General features: G+C 50.7%; 1 protein-coding gene across 1 annotated transcript in view; it reads left to right on the plus strand.

The window, feature by feature from the left end:
* Positions 1–18493, plus strand: part of LOC126535963 (beta-galactosidase-like) — a 68070-nt gene extending 49577 nt beyond the window's left edge. The window contains exons 14-15 of the mRNA XM_055073392.2: positions 3102–3350; positions 18249–18493. Of these exons, the coding sequence (XP_054929367.2) occupies positions 3102–3350; positions 18249–18473 (474 nt within the window). The 3' untranslated portion in view covers positions 18474–18493. The remainder of the gene's footprint in view (positions 1–3101; positions 3351–18248) is intronic.
* The last annotated feature ends 3718 nt before the right edge of the window (positions 18494–22211 follow it).

Genomic DNA, 22211 nt, shown 5'->3' on the forward strand with positions numbered 1-22211 from the left:
TATAGCCACTAATTAGGCTACCGGGCCGCGCTTTTATGTATATATTTTTATAGCATGGGACTGGACGAAAAATTGCACATGGCCTATGAGCCAAAAATTAGCATATATAATGGCTACCTAAAACTGTTTTCCGCGGCCGAGGTCCGCCCGCAGTAAGGTAACTCATATAAAATACTCCGCATTGTGTTACGCGAGGCTCACGGAAACATGAATGGGATGTTGCACTGCAGTTTTCTTCTTTCTTTTTCTGTAAGAATACTGCCCGTAAATCGGAGTGCAGGGCGCCGGATGGGGCAGATAGGTTTTATTTGTTTGAAGCGCCGAGCAGGATGTTTACATGTGTTTTTCCGTCTGCGTTTCGCAAGACCTATAGTGATGGAAAAATATATGCGCGAAAATACAACACGAGATATACAAGCTGCCTGAAGAACAAGAAAAATATTTGTTCTCCATAGGGAGCCGCACCATAAGATCGTAGAATGAAAGCCGACACTGCGACCGCAATGCATGCGCAATCACCGAGTGGCATTAAAGAATAATAATAATAAAAGAAAAGAAAGGCAGCTATTCATAAGGCACAAATACATGCCATATCCAATTATAAACACTGTTTGGGCGGCCTGAACGCATATACCAGTGCGCGAAGTAGTACGAATGACCCTTCCGAGAATCATCGCCAGCAGTTTCCAATGGCGCGACCTTGATGGGGCCCAATCCACTTCGATCACAGAGCCGCCACGGTACGCTTCGTCGTCGCGCGCCTCGCTGCAAAGCATGCGCCACCCCAGCCGCTCGTACCCCTGAGCCTTGTTCTAGTACGCTATACCAAAATTGCTGCACTTACGGGAGAACGGTCGGCACGTGCAAAGCGGTGCTGATGGCGTCAGTGTATTAAACGCTTCATTCAACGTTGCGTACTTATCATGGCCCTGACATCCGGAACTGTCCATGTAGACACAGTGCATGCAAATGGGCGCGCAATACTGGGCCAGTACGTCCAATTTCAGTCAAGGTTACACAATGTCGCTTCGGCCGATAAGCGGTTCAGTACAAATTGTCACCGACATCAGCAAGGGTGGTTATGGGAGCAGCGATTGAAGCGCGACTATGTTTGGAGGGAACAAACACTGGGAAAGAAAAAAGTGTTCTTTTTTTTAATTCAAGCAAGACACAGTGAGATTCATTCAACAAAAATAAAATTCCTGGTCAATTTTGTATATTCGTGACGAGTTAAGAAAATAGAAGTTTATTTAATATTATTATTATTAATAAATACATTTCTTTTTAGCGCCCATCGTTACAGGCGGCGTTGACGCCGCTATCACTCGCAATGCAATGTACCTCAAGGCGCGCTCGTAAAGTTCAAGTGTTGAACTACGCCCCCCTCACACGTTGTGCTTTTTTGCTTGTCGAAGTTTGTTTGAATTTGGTGACACGGGTAGCTTCATCGCTTCTATGTGCGAGGGCACCCATTGGAAACGCATGGAGAAGCCTTTGATATGGAGATTGTGCACCGAGCGTAGGGAGCTAAGACATAATTAACAGTAGGGAAACCGTGCTCTAACTTTTGAAAGGCAGATTTTGAATCTGTAAGAATGACAACAGGTTGAGGCGTACAAAACCGTAGCTTCTTTAGAGCTGCCTCAATGGCAACGCTTACGGCCGTTGTGGAGGACACGACTGCAGTGAAGCGAACAGACCAATCATACTTCAAAGAGGGAATGTGAAAAGCAGCTGCACTAGATCCTCTGGCCTTGACCACAAAGCCATGAAAAAAAATTTTAAGATGACGTGCATATTCAGTCTCAAGATGTCCCAGTACGAGCGAACGCGTTGCCGCCAAAGGAGAACTCCGCTTAGCGCGAACGTGAGCAATTGCCAACGAACAATCGAGGCTCGCGAATGATCAAGGTGGTTTCAACCTCTTAGTTCGACCTCTAGCGTCAAGACCCAGGTAACCAAAAGTATTAAGGGCCAAGCACACCTGGCGCGACAGCAATTACTAGACTTAAGGCTCTGCAGACACTTAAGACTGCTTACGCGTGGGAAAGCGAAAGCATTATGCCGTTTGTAAACAACGGAACGTGATCAACGCGCTCAATTTTTACACTCGTGACGTGGCGCCCCCTACTCCGTACCGTCACGTGTGCCGCCCAATGACGCACGAACTAGTCAGCGAGATTGATTGATTGATTGAAAAAACTTTATTATTCCACCGAGCTGGGGTGCCCGCCTCTTAATCTACACGTAGGTAGGGGGGGAGGACGAAGCAGTCCCCGCGCGTTGAGGACGGTGAGTCTTCACGGCCTCAACGGCCAGGCGGATTGCTCGACGCTGGTCGTCTTCAGCCTCGCTCTGGAGCAAGGCCTCCCAGGCTTCTCTACTGTCAATGTTTTCCTTGGCCCCTGGGGGCGAGATAGCTGCGACGTGACGTGCGCAATAAGGCATGCACTAGGCACACCAGAGCCAGAACCGTGGAGCAGCCGTTACTGCATGGAAGCGTGCTCGTCTCGCACCCCGGAGGTCCTGGTTCGATTCCCACCCAAACCGGAATGACCCAAATTTCCTTCTCAAAGCCACTTTGTATACAGGAACCTCCCTGAGAAATGTGACGTCGATCCGAGTATGTTTTAGCGTTTTTACTTTTACGCCAACGTCCGCAGTGCCATCCGGTGTCAAAAAACGCGGTGGTTTCACACTGGACGACGCTGGTGTATGTACTATATGTGCAATGCCACGTATAGCTGGACAAAACCAAGGTAATGTTTGCCGTCGCTTATTTTTTACATTCCGCCTAATTACGTAATTATTCTTCATTAATTATCACATTTCTCAAGTATTATAATTAGATTAGAAGTGTAAATTAGAAAATTGTAGAGCAACATGAAAAACTGCCGATACAACATTTTTTTCTTTTTTTGCTCATGCAATACGCGCTACATAAAAGTGCTTTTCCGATCGGGAATGAAGTCCGCGAATACTCGCAAAGTGCCTTTAGCGGCCAGTCACGCGGCAGAAAGGACTTCAAAGAAGTGCTACTTAATGCTAACGCGTTTCTCTGGCATTTGCCGCGAAATCGCCACTGTCTTTTTCTCTTTAAGGGACTTGGTTCGAACGTGACTCTGTCTGGAATAACGCTGACCCACTGGAACATGACACCCATTGACACAAGGGATCACCTGACCGCACAGCGTCAACTTAACGACGGTGTACTTTCTTCGACAACGACGGGCCAGCCTGCCAGCAGCTGCGGCGTCTGTTCGCCGGGTCTGGCGGTCTACCAGGCGACGTTCGGGCTGAATGTGTCCACACCTCTAGACACATTCATCAGACTCGACCATTGGAAGAAGGTACGCTATGGGGCGCCTTCGCGTGCTTGGAGGCGGGGCCGTTCTAATCAAACATAGACTCATATACACGTCACATATATATATATATATATATATATATATATATATATATATATATATATATATATTATTAATCATTCGCATGGCGCTCTTTGGCCACATCTGGCCCTTGCGCCATTAAACATCAAATATTCATTCATTTATATATATATATATATATATATATATATATATATATATATATATATATATATATATACTACATCTGAGCCACGACCATCAGTCACTGCACAAGCCCACAGCATCTCATCATCGGTGCCGCTCATAGCATTTGGGATGCCGCATTTCTTAAGAGCCTTGCAGATCATACCTACCTAATGAACTTACAGAACTTGTGGGGATGCGCGATCCTCACGCGTCCCCTGATATGTTGGTTTTCCCGCACGGATCGCGTGGCCTGGCGCCCGCGGCGGTCGTAGTGGTTGAAGCGCAGCGCGAGAGATGGCGCGAGTGTTGCGCTGCTACCGGCGGGGTTACTTGGGTGCGGGAGCGGAAGGCGCTTCCTCCTTGGGTCGGGACAGGAAGCAGTACGGACGTGCCGTGCCGCGCGTGTGCCGATCCATGCTTCTGCGAGACCGTCTCGCGTGGCCGCCTTGGAACGCGCCACCGTTCGCGTGACCGTACATGCGAACGACCAGGCGTTGGGATCCAGCATGGGGCGAACTTATTCGCTCGCTATCCGGTCGCGGTGAGTCGGACATCTAGATTTGTCGCGCGCCCATCGGCATGTTTTGGGGATAGCAACTCGGCTAGCAGGCATTGATCTATGAAAGGTGCAATAAATGCCCTTGTGATTGTTTGCACTACTGTGTTGTCGTTCCTTTGTCCCAAGAGCACGGGAGGAGAACCCCACACCTGGCTGCCCAACGTGGGACTCTTGGGGTATCGGACGATAGATTTAACAGTTTTGCTTCGTTCGAGACCTTTGTTTGAACCGAAGCGTAGGGCTAGCGTGGATTTTGATCGCTAGCGTTGGTGGCGTGCTTTCTTGAGCGAGGCGACGGTGGCTGTAGTGTGTTTGAACTTATCAACATGCTAAGCCTTTTCGCAAGTGTTTTTTTTTAATGACATTCGTCAGTACGAGACCCACGTGGTCTGCATCCTGGGAGAGCGAGGCTGAGCGCCCGCGGAGCAGTGGCAAGCCTGAAACGACTGAGTACGGAAGCCTCGTGGGTGGTCCGAATTTCTTATGTAAATAGCTTCTTCTATCTCTTTGACTCGGATGAAGTCGCGGCTCTGGGAGCCGGGTGGCCGCGTGCAACGGGTGCCACTACGGGCTGACTGGTATTGCGGCCTGGCACCGGGCGCTCCGACACCGTCTGAGACGGTGGGCGCCGTCAACTCGGATGCTGTGTGCACCGAGCGGGGTAGGACCACCTCACAGAGCTGACGTCTCCTCGCGGCTGCCTGTTTTGCGCTCATTTTGGGTGTTGTTTTTGGATGCCGGTTGTTGTCAGGGTAGCGATGCTTTAGGCCTAAAGCTTTACGAAGCTGCCTGTCGCAGGTGGAGGGACACAACCTGGTAGACCGTGGCGTTGAGGCGTTGCAATTTGCTTCCCTCAATCTATTTAGCCTCGCACGAATTGAAATTACTCGTTCGGCTCAAGGAAGCGAGCTTCGTTCACATGAACTTAGCATCTGAGTAGCTGCCCGATATTTTGCTAGCCGAGTTGAACATCGTACTACGTGGGCGATGCGCATGCAGAATTCCTCTCCCTTGCACTACTTTAGTGTTTGCCGAGTGTGTTGAGTGTACGCAGCGTGATTGGAGTCACCCCTGGCTTGCTGTCCCCTGCACATCGTCTGCGCTGCTGCCCCGGACTACGATCGAGTCACCCCGGGCGATGGTGATGCTGTGGCCAGTTCGGCGCAGCGACTTCGGCGGCCTCCTGTATCCAGCTCACAACCCTCGGCGGCGGACAAAAGAGCCGGCGGTCACCGACAGCTACGGCGGCTCTTGCCAGCAGGGCGCGTCGGCGCGAGCGACGCGTGCTCGTACCGACTACTGCGTCGTCGTTTCCGGAGTCCTGGCCTGGAATCGTGCCGTCGAGTCCGCAAAGCTGCTGCTGTGACCGGCGGACGCCAGCGGTGTACCCAGGGACAATGTCGGCTCGCATGCTATGGACAGCGTGTGGACATTTCTTCGGCGCGGCCACTGTTGCGGGTACTACCTTGTTCCCGAAGCACATATTGATGTTAGACCGAGTGACATGTTTCGCCGGAATATGTAGTGATTTAAGGTTGGGGGGATGTGGGGATGCGCGACCCTCACGCTTTCCCTGATATGTTGGTTTTCCCGCATGGCTCGCTGGCCTGGCACCCGTGGCGGTCGGAGTGGTTGAAGCGCAGCGCGAGAGATGGCGCGAGTGTTGCGCTGCTACCGGCGGGGTTACTTGGGTGCGGGAGCGGAAGGCGCTTCCTCTTTGGGTCGGGACAGGAAGCAGTACGGACGTGCCGTGCCGCGCGTGCGCCGATCCATGCTTCTGCGAGACCGTCTCGCGTGGCCGCCTTGGAACGCGCCACCGTTCGCGTGACCGTACATGCGAACGACCAGGCGTTGGGATCCAGCATGGGGCGAACTTATTCGCTCGCTATCCGGTCGCGGTTAGTCGGACTTCTAGATTTGTCGCGCGCCCATCGGCATGTTTTGGGGATAGCAACTCGGCTAGCAGGCATTGATCTATGAAAGGTGCAATAAATGCCCTTGTGATTGTTTGCACTACTGTGTTGTCGTTCCTTTGTCCCAAGAGCACGGGAGGAGAACCCCACACCTGGCTGCCCAACGTGGGACTCTTGGGGTATCGGACGATAGATTTAACAGTTTTGCTTCGTTCGAGACCTTTGTTTGAACCGAAGCGTAGGGCTAGCGTGGATTTTGATCGCTAGCGTTGGTGGCGTGCTTTCTTGAGCGAGGCGACGGTGGCTGTAGTGTGTTTGAACTTATCAACATGCTAAGCCTTTTCGCAAGTGTTTTTTTAATGACATTCGTCAGTACGAGAGCCACGTGGTCTGCATCCTGGGAGAGCGAGGCTGAGCGCCCGCGGAGCAGTGGCAAGCCTGAAACGACTGAGTACGGAAGCCTCGTGGGTGGTCCGAATTTCTTATGTAAATAGCTTCTTCTATCTCTTTGACTCGGATGAAGTCGCGGCTCTGGGAGCCGGGTGGCCGCGTGCAACGGGTGCCACTACGGGCTGACTGGTATTGCGGCCTGGCACCGGGCGCTCCGACACCGTCTGAGACGGTGGGCGCCGTCAACTCGGATGCTGTGTGCACCGAGCGGGGTAGGACCACCTCACAGAGCTGACGTCTCCTCGCGGCTGCCTGTTTTGCGCTCATTTTGGGTGTTGTTTTTGGATGCCGGTTGTTGTCAGGGTAGCGATGCTTTAGGCCTAAAGCTTTACGAAGCTGCCTGTCGCAGGTGGAGGGACACAACCTGGTAGACCGTGGCGTTGAGGCGTTGCAATTTGCTTCCCTCAATCTATTTAGCCTCGCACGAATTGAAATTACTAGTTCGGCTCAAGGAAGCGAGCTTCGTTCACATGAACTTAGCATCTGAGTAGCTGCCCGATATTTTGCTAGCCGAGTTGAACATCGTACTACGTGGGCGATGCGCATGCAGAATTCCTCTCCCTTGCACTACTTTAGTGTTTGCCGAGTGTGTTGAGTGTACGCAGCGTGATTGGAGTCACCCCTGGCTTGCTGTCACCTGCACATCGTCTGCGCTGCTGCCCCGGACTACGATCGAGTCACCCCGGGCGATGGTGATGCTGTGGCCAGTTCGGCGCAGCGACTTCGGCGGCCTCCTGTATCCAGCTCACAACCCTCGGCGGCGGACAAAAGAGCCGGCGGTCACCGACAGCTACGGCGGCTCTTGCCAGCAGGGCGCGTCGGCGCGAGCGACGCGTGCTCGTACCGACTACTGCGTCGTCGTTTCCGGAGTCCTGGCCTGGAATCGTGCCGTCGAGTCCGCAAAGCTGCTGCTGTGACCGGCGGACGCCAGCGGTGTACCCAGGGACAATGTCGGCTCGCATGCTATGGACAGCGTGTGGACATTTCTTCGGCGCGGCCACTGTTGCGTGTACTACCTTGTTCCCGAAGCACATATTGATGTTAGACCGAGTGACATGTTTCGCCGGAATATGTAGTGATTTAAGGTTGGGGGGATGTGGGGATGCGCGACCCTCACGCGTTCCCTGATATGTTGGTTTTCCCGCATGGCTCGCTGGCCTGGCACCCGTGGCGGTCGGAGTGGTTGAAGCGCAGCGCGAGAGATGGCGCGAGTGTTGCGCTGCTACCGGCAGGGTTACTTGGGTGCGGGAGCGGAAGGCGCTTCCTCTTTGGGTCGGGACAGGAAGCAGTACGGACGTGCCGTGCCGCGCGTGCGCCGATCCATGCTTCTGCGAGACCGTCTCGCGTGGCCGCCTTGGAACGCGCCACCGTTCGCGTGACCGTACATGCGAACGACAAGGCGTTGGGATCCAGCATGGGGCGAACTTATTCGCTCGCTATCCGGTCGCGGTTAGTCGGACTTCTAGATTTGTCGCGCGCCCATCGGCATGTTTTGGGGATAGCAACTCGGCTAGCAGGCATTGATCTATGAAAGGTGCAATAAATGCCCTTGTGATTGTTTGCACTACTGTGTTGTCGTTCCTTTGTCCCATGAGCACGGGAGGAGAACCCCACAAACTGGCACAAACAATATAACCTTTAATGCCAATCATAATAGCTTGTCATTGTGTTAGTTTTGGTTTCGCATTCGATTCTGACACGCGTGTTATTTTTCAGTGAAGCTTGCTGGGAAAACAAGATAGTGCGCGTTAAAATCGAGTAAATACGGAATCCGCACACATGTGCGCTCTTCTCTCTATTAGATTCATATGAGCCTGGGCCAAATTGCACGTGTCCTCAATCACCGACAATTAATACCATACCGTTAACGCCATATACATAAAAATGGTGACCGGCTTATCAAAAAAAGTATATTCTCTCAAGAACGCGGTATGGACCGTCGTACTTCGGAAGGAGTCTTGAAGCGAGCCCAGGCGTGCGGTGTGGCACTAACAACCAGACGAGAGCGCCCGGGAGAAAAGTGGGAGTCGAGTTCTGGGCATCGTGAACGGCTTTTTGGCGGTTCTGGTCGTCCGAGGTGAATCGGCGGGCAAGCTGGCGACATTCCTCTGCTTGTCTGGCGGCTTCTGAGATCGGCAGGCATTCGGATGGGTCCGGCCGGTAGGGCAGAATGGTGTCGATGGTGTGCGAAGGATGACGGCCGTAAAGAAGGTAAAAGGGTGAGAATCCGGTAGTGGCCTGAGTCGCGGTGTTGTAGGCGTAGGTGACAAACGGAAGAGCTAGGTCCCAATCAGAGTGATCAGGTGAGACATACATGGCGAGCATGTCACCAAGAGTTCGATTAAAGCGCTCCGTGGTACCGTTAGTCTGTGAGTGATAAGCAGTGCATTTACAATGAACAATAGCGCATTACGCAAGCAGTTGTTCGATGACTTCAGATAAGAAGGCGCGGCCTCTATCGCTTAAAAGTTCACGTGGACCTCTATGACGAAGGAGAAAACGGCGAAGTAGGAAATTGGCGACCTCCTGCGCTGTAGCATTTGGTAGAGCAGCAGTCTCCGAATAACGGGTTAAGTGGTCTACCGCAACGATTATCCACCTGTTTCCGGCAGGAGTTAACGGAAGTGGCCCGTAGAGATCTATGCCCAGGCGATCAAAGGGTCGGGATGGGCATTGTAAAGGCTGGAGTTCACCGGCGGAGTTGTGCGGTGGCGCTTTCCGGCGTTGGCACTCATGACAAGAGCGGACGAACTTTCGAACGAAATTATACATTCCCCGCCAGTAATAGCGGTGTCGAAGTCTTTCGTAGGTCTTGAAGACTCCCGCATGGCCACACTGAGGGTCGACGTGGAACGAGGAGCAGAGTTCTGATCGCAAGATTCTCGGAATGACGAGTAACCAGGTGCGTCCCTCTGGGGCATAGTTGCGTCGATATAGTAGCTGGTCGCGAATCGCAAAATGAGGCACTTGGCGCCGAAGCGTGCGTGACGCTGGAACTTTCGACGTATCCGAGAGAAGGTCGAGCAGAGTCCAAGGATCATTACGCTGTGCAGCAGCGATAGTGTCAACGTCCAGAGAGGATAATGTGCACTCGCAGGGGGAGTCGTGACTGGCCTTCTGGGGAAGCGGTGATCGGGATAGCGCGTCAGCGTCGGAGTGCTTTCGCCGGAACGGTACACCACGCGGATGTCGTATTCTTGGATACGCAATGCCCAGCGGGCAAGGCGGCCCGATGGGTCTTTGAGCGTCGACAGCCAACATAGTGCGTGGTGGTCGGTCATTACGTCAAAAGATCGGCCGTTAAATATGGGCGAAACTTGCCAACCGCCCACACAATGACCAAACACTCCTTTTCTGTAACGCTGTAATTGGTCTCCTCCTTGGTTAACGTGCAACTCGCGTATGCGACGACGTATTCTGGGTGGCCAGGTTGACGCTGTGCCAACACAGCGCCAAGGCCTACACCGCTTGCATCGGTATGGATTTCGGTTGGCGCTTGTGGGTCAAAATGGCGAAGAATGGGTGGCGTCGTCACACTCTGGAGACCATGATGAGAGATCTCTAGCGCCACCAAGGAGCTGCGTGAGAGGCGATATGATTGACGCAAGGTTTCGAACGAATCGCCGGAAGTAAGAGCAGAGGCCGATAAAACTGCGTAGCTCTTTCATAGTAGTAGGTTTTGGGAACGTAGTAACAGCACGTAGCTTCTCGGGATCCGGGCGAATGCCCTCCTTTGACACGACATGGCCTAAAATTGTTAGCTGACGGACAGCAAATCGACACTCCTTCAAGTTAAGTTGCAACCCGGTGTTGGTCAAGCAAGTGAGTACGTGCTGGAGGCGGAGCAGGTGTGTTGGGAAATCAGGGGCGAACACCACAATGTCGTCAAGATAGCAAAGACATATTTTCCATTTGAGGCCACGCAGAACATTATCCATCATTCTTTCGAACGTAGCAGGTGCGTTGCAAAGTCCGAAAGGCATGACGGTGAATTCATACAAGCCGTCTGGTGTAACAAAGGCAGTTTTCGGAACCTGCCAGTAGCCTGACCGCAAATCCAGCGAAGAAAAGAACTCGGCTCCCTGTCATCATCGATGCGTGGTAATGGGTAGACGTCCTTCAGCGTGATCTTGTTCAACCGTCGAAAGTCAACACAGAAGCGGATGGAACCGTCTTTCTTTGCGACGAGAACCACGGGAGAGGCCCATGGGCTTTGGGAAGGTTGAATGACTCCTCGACGCAGCATGTCATCGACCTGGTCTGCAATGACGCGACGTTCCGTAGCGGACACGCGATATGCCCTTTGTCGCAGGGGTGAGTGAGTGCCAGTGTCGATGTAATACTTGACTTGGCCAAGAGGGGTTTGCGCAACGTCGAAAGAAAGGCGGAAGTGCTGAAGGATTGCGACAAGTTGAGATCGCTGCGAATGCGTCAGATCTTCGGCGATGAATGGGCTGAACACACCAGTCGATGTTGAGACTGGTACGGAGAGGGCACTCAGTTCATGGGCGGCAGTAGAAGACACTTCGTCGAGGACGGGGACAATTCGTGTTGAATCGACCGACTCGACGTAACCAAGGCATTCACGGCGGAGCAGTGATAGCGGCGATGAAAGATGATTGTAAATGGGCATCGTGCTCACACCGGCGGCAAGGTCAAGAGCTGCAAAGGGCAAAGGAAGCGCTTTTCGGGTAACAAAATGATGAGAGGGCATGAAGAAGACCGTCCCATCGGATATGGTACTACAGAAGACTGGTACGAATGCTGAAGAGCACGGGGGGATACAGCTGTCTTCTTCCACGACAATTTTAGCGGCAGGATGAGCATCGACCGAGGCCAGGTCACCAAGGTGGAAAAGGTCAATCTCAGCCCGAGCGCAACTGATGATGGCATTGTGGCGTGAGAGAAAATCCCATCCTACGATAACGGCGTGGGAGCACGATGAAAGAACTATGAATTCAATCGTGTACAAAACGTCCTGTATGATCACACGGGCAGTACAAGCAGCGGTAGGGCGAATGGGTTGAGCACTCGCCGTTCGGAGCGACAATCCAGACAGAGACGTCGTCACTTTACGAAGCGAACGGCAAAACCTAGCATCCATAACTGAAATAGCAGCACCGGTATCGACTAAGGCGACTGTAGCGACATCTTCGATAAACACATCAATGACATTGGCAGGTAAAGGAGAAGGACTTCGGCATGTCGACACTTGCGCAGTTCTTGCCTCAGGAACTGCGTCGTCTAGTTTCCCTCTTCGTTAGAGACGGCTCGTCGACGCATAGGGGAAAGCGATCGACGACGTGGGGAGGGTGACCGGAGGCGTTCGAAGCGAGGACGGCGATCAGTCTGGGAGCGAGCTGGTGATGGAATGAAGGGTTCGTAAGGCGCATTTGCATCAGGCGGCACATAGGGCGCTCGGCGATCGTCATCGAACGCCTGCGATCGGCGGCGGCAGAACCTTGCGACATGACCGGGATACCTACATGCGAAGCATATACGCGTCGTGCACGCCGACGGACGCACCACTGGTGGCGGCCTTGCGCAGAACACGCGGGAGAGGAGCCTGGCGCGCGCCGTAGTTTGTTGTGTCGTTGATCGTGCTTCTCTGTCTTGTTCACGTTTTCAGAGCAAAATAGGCAACACCATTCGCACGTGTGGGGTGGCCAAAGCTTCAGGGAATGTCGAAGAAGAATTGTTGCAGGGTTGGGAGCTCAAATACCGGTGAAAACGTGCCGGCGATGTGGTTCTAATCATTCCTGGCAAAGCCTCATCAGCGGGAGCAACGGTAGCAAAAATGGATCGTCGCTTCGAAGGGAAATTTCTTGTTCTCATCCTTTCCTTTGTCTCGTCGGTGTTTTTTTCCACTCGATCATAGTTAGACGCATGAGCAACGAAGTTCGTCTGCAGTGCAGCATGAGGTTTAAAGGCATTTCGCTAAAGTTCGGAATGCTGTTTGCCGCTTATATTGTTTTCTGCTTCCTTACCGCGTTGCGCTAGCTAGGCAGCACGACTGCACGAGCGCGTTGCGTTGTATGTTAAAGCTACTGAAGTTTGCAAGAACTGAAATTGTTGGTTTCATGTGGCGCGGTAAATCCTCGCATCAGCTGTCGCGCACTTCATGTTTTTACATCTATTTTGTGCGTGGCTTTGCATATGTTTAACTGTTGCTAGCTGCTCCATGCGTAACTCTTGTCGATTTTTTTAAGCTGCGAAGTTTTCATCCTGCCTTGTTTGTAAAGGGTATAAATCACGCTGTGTCTTATCTGAATGGTACCAAGGAAGTGCTTCTTTAACAGCTTTATTCTTTTCGCCCGAGGGCATCTTAGATATTGTTTGCGTTTTTGGAAATGTGTTTAGAAAATAGGTAGTTCAGGGCGAGAATTGCTAATAGCTGCTGCATATGGTATTTTTGTTCCATTGCTCGCTGAAAAGTTCGCGTCCCGTTTGTGAAGTCATCACACCTCGATGTTGCCTGAGCAAGCTTAACACGCCGAGTGATTTGTTTGTTTCACAATGTAGTCCCCTCTTGCATGTGAATTTTGTACTCAACTGAATTCTTTTATACTTACGCTGCAGACGACTAAACCGGGCCTTGCCGCCAGCGCTCATCTACTTTGACTGGCGCTGCTCTGCCTTTAAATATATCATGTGGCACCTCTCTCTAGTAATATAAAGAAGTACTGAAAAGTTAGTAAGTCTTTAGCTTTGTACGTTTCCAAGCACCTCCCTTGGGGAATTTAAAATTGCACAAACTGCAGCGGGAACGGTAGTTCATCGGCGTATGCAGCAGAATTGCATCGGCGGTACAGAACTAACATGCGCTTTTATTAACCCGTGTGTTTGGTGACTTCGTTGGCTAGAGTACGCGTTTCCATCAATAAATTGGCAATTACTCTTCTTGAGGCGACTTCGACTGCACTTATTCGGCGATGTCACATGTATTCATCGGCAGAAAAATGACAACGGCATATGCAGAGATTGCACCGTGCGGATTTGGTTTGATATAAGTCTGCGCTAACGACGAGTGCTTATTATTCAGGTACAGAAGCAGCATTGCGGCAAGGGTAGAATAAAAAAGAAACCATCGAGAGATCGCATCACTCAACAAAATTTATCGGCTAGTGAACATGAGCTCCACGTCATGTAAATGGGGTTCATGGCGTTTGTCTGCGGGACACACCTTGCACGTATGTGGACCATGTTGTCCCAAACACCGGCCGGTAACATCGTGTTCATACCCGCTCGCACAGAGGTCAGCATCTCGCCTACAGCTGTCACCGCAGAAGAAGCAGCCTGGCACCCGAACAAAGTAGAAATCGCAGCCGCGAACTTCAGCCATCCTTGCTGCAAAGGGTTGTCGTCTGCTACTGCTCCCGCGTGTACTGTTGGAAGCGTCCGCTAGGTGCCTTTCAGTGGCGCCTCTATAGGCGGTGCACGAGGCGTATAGGGCGATTGTCCGGCGTACGCCACGGCTTAGCGACGGCAGTGGTGGTCCAGGGGACGGGAGGGGGAGGGCGGTGCACAGGCTGCTGGAAGCGACGCACGGGCACACTGCGAGGGACCATTGCAGCAACCGTAGCATAAGTGACTCGTGTAGTCACGACATCCTGCTGGTGAACAGCCGGCAGTGCTTCCGCGACCTCTTCATGGATCACGTTACGGATATGAGACGGCAAAGTGCTGGCAGACTCCTGAGTGACGGACACCAGAGATAGCTGTCGTGCGACTTCTTCGTGGACGAAATCCTTGATTTGCGTTATCAGGGAGGCTTGTTCTGGGCTGGTGGTAAGGCTGCAGAGTGATGCCACATTTGGTGTGGGATGTCGCTTTGTCAGAGCTCGCTGCTTACGCAATTCATCATAGCTCTGGCACAAGCTGATGACGTCGCCAACAGAGCGCGGGTCCTTGGCCAGAAGCATTTGGAACGCGTCATCGTCGATTCCCTTCATAACGTGCTTGATCTTTTCCGGTTCCGTCATGGCAGCGTTCACGCGCCTGCACAAATCGAGAACGTCTTCTATATAGCTGGTGAATGTCTCACCCGTGTCCTGTGCGCATGTACGCAAACGCTGCTCGGCTCGGAGTTTCCTGACGGCGGGTCGGTCAAATACTTCTGTAATCGACGTCTTGAGCGCCGACCACGTTCGGATATCCCTTTCATGATTTCTGAACCAGAGACTGGCCACGCCCGCCAGGTAGAATGATACGTAAGCCAGCTTGTCCGAGTCATTCCATTTGTTGTGAACGCTCACCCGTTCGTAGGGTGACAGCCACTCTTCAACGTCGTTGTCGTCGGTTCCGCTGAAGATGGGAGGCTCCCGCTGGCGAACGGTGCCAGCGCAAGGGACGGGTGGCGATGGAAGAGTCTGCTGGTCGGCGTCCGGCATGGCAGAGGGTAGCGTCCGAGAACGGAGTTTCAGGATGGTAGAGTGGAACGTTACCCCGCACGGCTCCACCACTTATAAAGGAGGTTTATTGGGGTTCGTAGCGACCGCCGGTTCTACGATGCACCGAGCACAGTACCGAGCTCGAGCCTCTGCTGCGCGCTTGATGCTGCCCCGATGCTGCTGACTGCGCGCACGTTCGTCATCTTCCTTACAATATATATATATATATATATATATATAGTTTTGCCATCCGGGCGAAGCAATGAATGTCACAGCAACGTGTTAGAATATTACACAGAGTGTAAAATTCGTAACTATATGGCAGTATGAATTGAAGTAAACGTGAGCTAAGTAAAGGCGAGTTGTTGTGCTAGAGGCCTCTGTTTGGATCATGTCATCGAGCAATTTCATCTATGTTTGTTAATAAAAGCCAACATCTTTCTTAGCGGATTCGCTACCAGTTTCCGTACGGGGTATGTTTCAAACATCTTTCATGGGCCGATCCCGGAGACAGTGCACAGCCGCGCTAATGAAATTATATCATTTTAAGGTTTGAGCTCAGTTATTGCCGCCCACTTTTATTATTATTGCCTGAAAAGATTTAAAGTGAGAGGCATGGACTGTCGGTGTTCTGGTTCATGACGTTTGTTTGTTGGCTGCCATTCTCAAAATTCTGAGGAAAAATGCTGTCAAGAATGTAAAACCTGGTATGAGCAACTTTAGTGATATAATAGTGTGGAGATTATATAACCTGTATATACCGAATGTAATGTAGCAGGGCATGGCATATAGCATACATATACCCAAATATAAGCGGCACTTCACGGCGACGCCGACGACGACAGCAAAAGAAGAAACGATCGGGTTTTCCATATAATTGTTATGCAATGATAATAAAATAACAAAAAAATGGGATCCAATCCACGCTGTAAACGTGGTTGGACAGCAAAGCAGTGGTATCACCTGATTCGATAGACCAATGTGGCGTAGTCTTGAACTGGGTCCTTCCGAGGCTGATCACGACGCCGTTGTGCATGTTGACGTTGCCGTTCCTTTCGTAGCTCATCGTATTGGCGCTGCTCTTCGGGAGTCCTAACTATGCGTGACCTTTCCATAGCGCTATCCCAACACAAACGAAATCAATTGCTATGTGGGTTCTTCTTTTACATACGAAAGTGTATTTACGTTACTGCCGGCTTCGTATGCTACAGTTGCCGCTTCCCGGCAACTGCAGCTTCTGCAATCGTAATCTTTACCAGGAAACGCTTGCGGCGAATGCCATGCACGAAGTGGAGCTCTATGGTTCGTTTTCTTTTTTGCGTTCCCCTGCCCGGCCGGCCACGCCGCTGCTGCGGATGCGAGCTCCATCTGGTTGTGCTGCAAAGAACCCAGTGGCGCGCGCTTCCCACTGTGATTGGCTGCGTTTTTGCTCACGGACACGGCAAATGAATTTGAGGGTAAAGGTAAAAAAAAACATTATGGGGTTTTACGCACCAAATTCACGATCTCATTATGAGGCACGCTGTACTGGGTGACTCCGGAGTAATTTGGACCGCCCGGGGTACTTTAACGTGCACCTAAATCTAAGTACGCGGGTGTTTTCACATTTCGGCCCCACCGAAATGAGAACGCCGTGGTCTGGCTTTGATCCCGCGACCTCGTGCTTGGCAGCCCAACGCCATAGCCACTAAGCACCCTAAGCGGGTGGAAATAAAGGTATACGGCTTCGCTGTAAAAAGATTCTTCTGTCTGCACGTATAACGCTAGACAGTGGGGTCAGCAGACATTTCCTCCTTTTATAGCGGAAGCAATTATACACGGACGGCCGAGGTGCATTCCCGCAGTAGTGCGGTCCCGTTATCGACGACGCGTGCGCGGCTCGCGCGCTAAGGTCTTGAGAGACACGGAGTGCGCTTTGCGGTAAAACGACGAAGCGAAGTGGTCAGCGCTCCGCTCAATCGGCGCAACCAAAGCCCTTCCTCACCCAGACCTAGACAGGAGGCAAGCACGGGACTGGCGCCGCCTAAAAACAAACACTTTCCCACATTTATGCAGGCTACGCAATATGTACCCAGACAAATACAGCAACACATGCCCGTGGTGCGAAGGAACACCGACATTGGAACACATAACATTCCAGTGCGCGTTACGTCCCGCGGCTGCCACCTCGCCGCTGCTAGACAACACTATACATAAGTGGTTGTGGGAGGCGCGACTCGCGGAAGTGGAATTGGGAAGCCAACTGGCGACCCTTGACCAGGCCCGGCGAGCCGCTGTAACCAGTGGGGCCCTGGAGGAGGGGCTCCACCCACCATAACCAAACAACCTCTATTACAATAAACGTTTACTCTCTCATTCGGCGCATTCTACCGCACGAGCTCAGGGCTGTTCCGTAGGCACTGGTCTGAGCGGAACAGACAGCATGCAAGCGTCGAGATAACATCGCGTAGTTCACTCCATGGGCGCTCACTGACGCCGACGAGTCGGTCTCATTTCGTGCACAATCGAGATGCGACGCTTGCAGTAACGCCCGTGGCGACGCTCCTTATAACGCCAGCGGTGTGAGACGCACGGTAGCTGCCAAGGCTCTGCTCCACTTCCTTTTGCCCAGCAGCAGATGCCTTGCGTGCTGCGTCAAGCCAGCACACGTCGCACCCTCATATAGTTCGAACACCGGCAGAGGAGGTGAAGCGCAACGCTAAGCCTTGATTCATCGCTTGTTCGCTCTTCGGGCAAAAATGACAAGTGTTTTATTACTTGGGACACTAGAGAGAAAAAGTGGAGCTCTGCTAGTAATTATCCTTTTACAATGCAAAGAGAAAAAGCAGCTTTTACCGCCTGAAGAGGCCAGAAAAGGCATACATGCGAAACATGGCTGCAGGCGATAGTTACGTCCGCGCCATGACGTCAAGAATTTCGACGGCGACTGCTTAGGCCTAGCTAATTCTTCGTCGCTAAATACGGACTACATTGTGTTCTAAAAGAAACAAAGACAGCACTTGGCAAGCTTCAGCAACTCTTACTGAACCATAACTGCCAAAATAAAAAGAAACTTGGATATAGGCGACATCACACAGACGTGCCAGCGCTGACTTTTCGGCGCGAAGTTATGAAATTGAATTTCGACCTTCATTTTCCGTTATAATGATCAACCTGTTACCGGGAAATTAATGAAAATGGGGGCTTCAAATAATACTTTACGAGTCCTAAGTTATTTTCTGTTTCTCTTTAGTGCCTTTCCAAAGTAAAATATTACCGCCATAGCTAATATGCAATTTTCTGGTGTTGTACGACTGATCCATGGGTTTAGATGAGCAGTCAGCTGCTGCATGATTGTGTTTATGCATTCATTTTCTTTCCGCACGTGTTCAATGCGCAGGGCATCGTCGTCATCAACGGCTTCAACTTGGGTCGGTACTGGACACCCACGGGTCCTCAAAAGACGCTGTACGTGCCGTCAGTAGTGTTCAGGGAACGAAACGTGCTGGACCTCGTCGAACTGGAGCAAGCACCGTGCGGCCAGGGATCTACATACTGCTACGTGCAGTTCGTCGACACGCCCGACATCAATGGCACCGTGCCACTCATCTCGAGAAACAAATAAACTGCGCGCCGCGTTAATAATGCATTTACTAGGGGCGTTCCAACGGTGCAGTTGCCGAATCAAATACGAATATTCGAGCCGACACGTCGCGCCGTGGCAAGTAGCCCCGATTAGCCAGTCGGAAGTTCGAAGCGGCACTTCTGATCAGGATCGGGAACGGGGCGCGGGCGACAGTGTGGACAGCCTTATACGGAACGTAAGTCGCCTCTCTTCTACGAAAGCCCCGGTCTGGCTGCGTTTTGTGTGTGCGTATATGTTTCTGTTCACGTCCCGTCTTCCTCTCGCAGTTTGAAATTTTGCTGAATCTATGAACCGACTAGCTCGACAACATGCCTTACTTATGATAACCGATGTCTAAAAGATGTCAGAATGACTAATTTAAAATTCTAGTAACTGCCTTGACCAAGACATTCTATTTAGCCGCGGACATATAGAAGCACTTCAGTAAGCCCCTGTTAACGTTACTCTAAAAGTGGCTAGCGGGCATCTTGACAAGAGTAACTGGAGAATTTTAAGGCGGAAGCCTTAGCTCTCTATGTTTCAAGGTCGCGTCGTGAGGTGCAAGAAGTATCACGCGACCCAAGGAAGGTTAGAAGCGAACCAAAGCATGTCCAGCCGCATGTAAGAGCATATTAACGATTAGTCATCATCATCATCATCATCATCATCATCATCATCATCATCATCCTGCTTAAGCCACTGCAGGGCAAAGGCCTCTCCCATACTTCTCCGACTACCCCGGTCATGTAATAATTGTGGCCATGTTGCCCCTGCAAACTTCTTAATATCATCCGCCCCCCTAACTTTCTGCCGTCTCCTGCTACGCTTCCCTTCCCTCGGAAACCAGTCCGTAACCCTTAATGACCATCGGTTATCTTCCCTCCTCGTTACATGTCCTGCCCGTGCCCATTTCTTTTTCTTGATTTCAACTAAGATGTCATTAACCCGTGTTTGTTCCCTCACCCAATCTGCTCTTTTCTTATCCCTTAATGTTACACCTATCGTTCTTCTTTCCATAGCTCGTTGCGTCGTCCTCATTTTAAGTAGAACCCTTTTCGTCAGCCGCCAGGTTTTTGCCCCGTACGTGAGTACTGGCAAGACACAGGTGTTATACACTTTTCTCTTGAGGGATAATGGCAACCTGCTGTTTATAATCTGAGAATGCCTGCCAAACGCACCCCATCCCATTCTTATTCTTCTGATTATTTCAGTCTCATGATCCAGATCTGAGGTCACTATCTGTCCTAAGTAGATGTATTCCCTTACCACTTCCAGTGCCTCGCTACCTATTGTAAATTGCTGTTCTCTTCCGAGACTGTTAAACATTACTTTAGTTTTCTGCAGATTAATTTTTAGACCCACTCTTCTGCTTTGCCTCTCCAGGTCAGTGAGCATGCATTGCAATTGGTCCGCTGAGTTACTAAGCAAGGCAATATCATCAGCGAATCGCAAGTTGCCAAGGTATATTTTCCATCAACTTTTATCCCCAATTCTTCCCTATCCGGGTCTCTGAATACCTCCTGTAAACACGCTATGAATAGCATTGGAGAGATCGTATCTCCTCGCCTGACGCCGTTCTTTATTGGGATTTTGTTGCTTTCTTTATGGAGGACTACGGTGGCTGTAGAGCCGCAATATGTATCTTTCAGTATTTTTACATACGGCTCGTCTACACCATGATTCCGTAATGCCTCCATGACTGCTGAGGTTTTTAATGAATCAAACACTTTAGCGTAATCAATTAAAGCTATATATAAGGGTTGGTTATATTCCGCACATTTCTCTATCACCTGATTGATAGTGTGAATATGGTCTATTGTTGAGTAGCCTTTACGGAATCCTGCCTGATCCTTTGGTTGACAGAAGTCTAAAGTGTTCCTGATTCTATTTGCGATTACCTTAGTAAGTACTTTGTAGGCAACGGACAGTAAGCTGATCGGTCTATAATTTTTCAAGTCATTGGCGTCCCCTTTCTTATGGATTAGGATTATGTTAGTGTTCTTCCAAGATTCCGGTACGCTCGAAGTCATGAGGCATTGCGTATAGAGGGTGGCCAGTTTTTCTAGAACAATCTGCCCACCATCGTTCAACAAATCTGCTGTTACCTCATCCTCACCAGCTGCCTCCCCCCCTTTGCATAGCTCCCAAGGCTTTCTTTACTTCTTCCGGCGTTACTTGTGGGATTTCAAATTCCTCTAGACTATTCATTCTTCCATTATCGTCGTGGGTGCCACTGGTACTGTACAAATCTCTATAGGACTCCTCAGCCACTTGAACTATCTCATCCATATTAGTAATGATATTGCCGGTTTTGTCTCTTAACGCATACATCTGATTCTTGCCTATTCCTAGTTTCTTCTTCACTGCTTTTAGGCTTCCTCCGTTCCTGAGAGCATGTTCAATTCTGTCCATATTATACTTCCTTATGTCAGCTTTCTTACGCTTGTTGATTAATTGATAATGAGTAACGATTAGTAAAGTTTATTATTAATTGATTAGGGATTGTGTGGTGGATTAGGGTGGATTAGTGCGTATTAAGGAGGGTTAAGGGGAATTGAGGTCAACTACGGTGGATTAAGGTATATGGAAGAGGATTAAGGTGGATTAGCATGGATTAAAGTAAATTACAGAAGGCTTTCCAAGGCTTTCGACTTCGCGTCTCTTAGGCGATAGCTAAGGACACCTGGGAATTTTATTAGACATTCCACAAAATTTTGGGCAGCGTTTACAGAAACACGAGTGGTGTCCGCAGTTACAATTTGCTATTAAATGAGGTGCGGAAATCAGAAAGAAAATGTTTATATTGTTGGATAGTGATGCACAGGCATTTCCTTCTAGATGTTAAATTGTAGGGTTTTAGGAGCCAAAACCACGATTTGATTATGAGGCAAGCCGTAGCGAGGTACTCCAGAATAATTTTGGCCGCCTGGAGTTCTTTAACGTACACCCAATGCGCAGTACTGGGGCGTTTTTGCATTTCAGCCCCATCGAAATGCCACATCCTATAGCTGCATTTCGCAATGAGCAATCCTAGCTCTGAGCGCACGGGCTCGCTCCGGCGGCGTCTCGCGGACGTAAACCGCGCGCATGGACGCGCGCGAGCTAGCACGCGCGTTTTTATTGAGAGCGGAAATGAAAATTAAAAGCCGTACTTGCGAACGATTATTTTGAATATAATGTCATACCGTCTCGCACGTCGCTACGCTTCCGATAGCACATAGATTGGCTACTTGATGGGACGGGTTATATGACATAAATGCAGCCTGTCGAAAAATATGGCGCAAAGTCCGCGATCATTCTATGCTGCCACTCGAAGTGCGAGATAAGTGAGCGATATAAAGCAAAGTCTAGCCGACGGAATGCAGCCTGCTTCGACAGCTGACGATGCAACAGGTTGTATGTGTTAGCGTCTACCCAAGCCACTCCAGTTCATACCTGGGCTTCATTTTAGCTTTGTTTTAATACATACATGTAACAGACTGCACATCACTAAATGTGCATTATAATACATATAGTTAGGCTTCTACAACACTGCAGGAAGAAAAAAGCAAGAATGAATCTACAGTGTCAAATCCAATCGGGCAGGAGCAAGCTGCCCGAACAAGACCCACTTGTGGGTCACTGGCGTTCAGATTGAGCATAACGTTCCTCACACAACCCTCTTCTTTCTAGTCTGACGCACAGTAGCGGTTGCTGAGTGCAGCGAGCTCCACACCTGGTCACTGGCTATCGAGCATC

The sequence above is a fragment of the Dermacentor andersoni genome, chromosome 4 (assembly GCF_023375885.2).
Source record: "Dermacentor andersoni chromosome 4, qqDerAnde1_hic_scaffold, whole genome shotgun sequence".
NCBI classification, from domain to species: Eukaryota; Metazoa; Arthropoda; class Arachnida; order Ixodida; family Ixodidae; genus Dermacentor; species Dermacentor andersoni.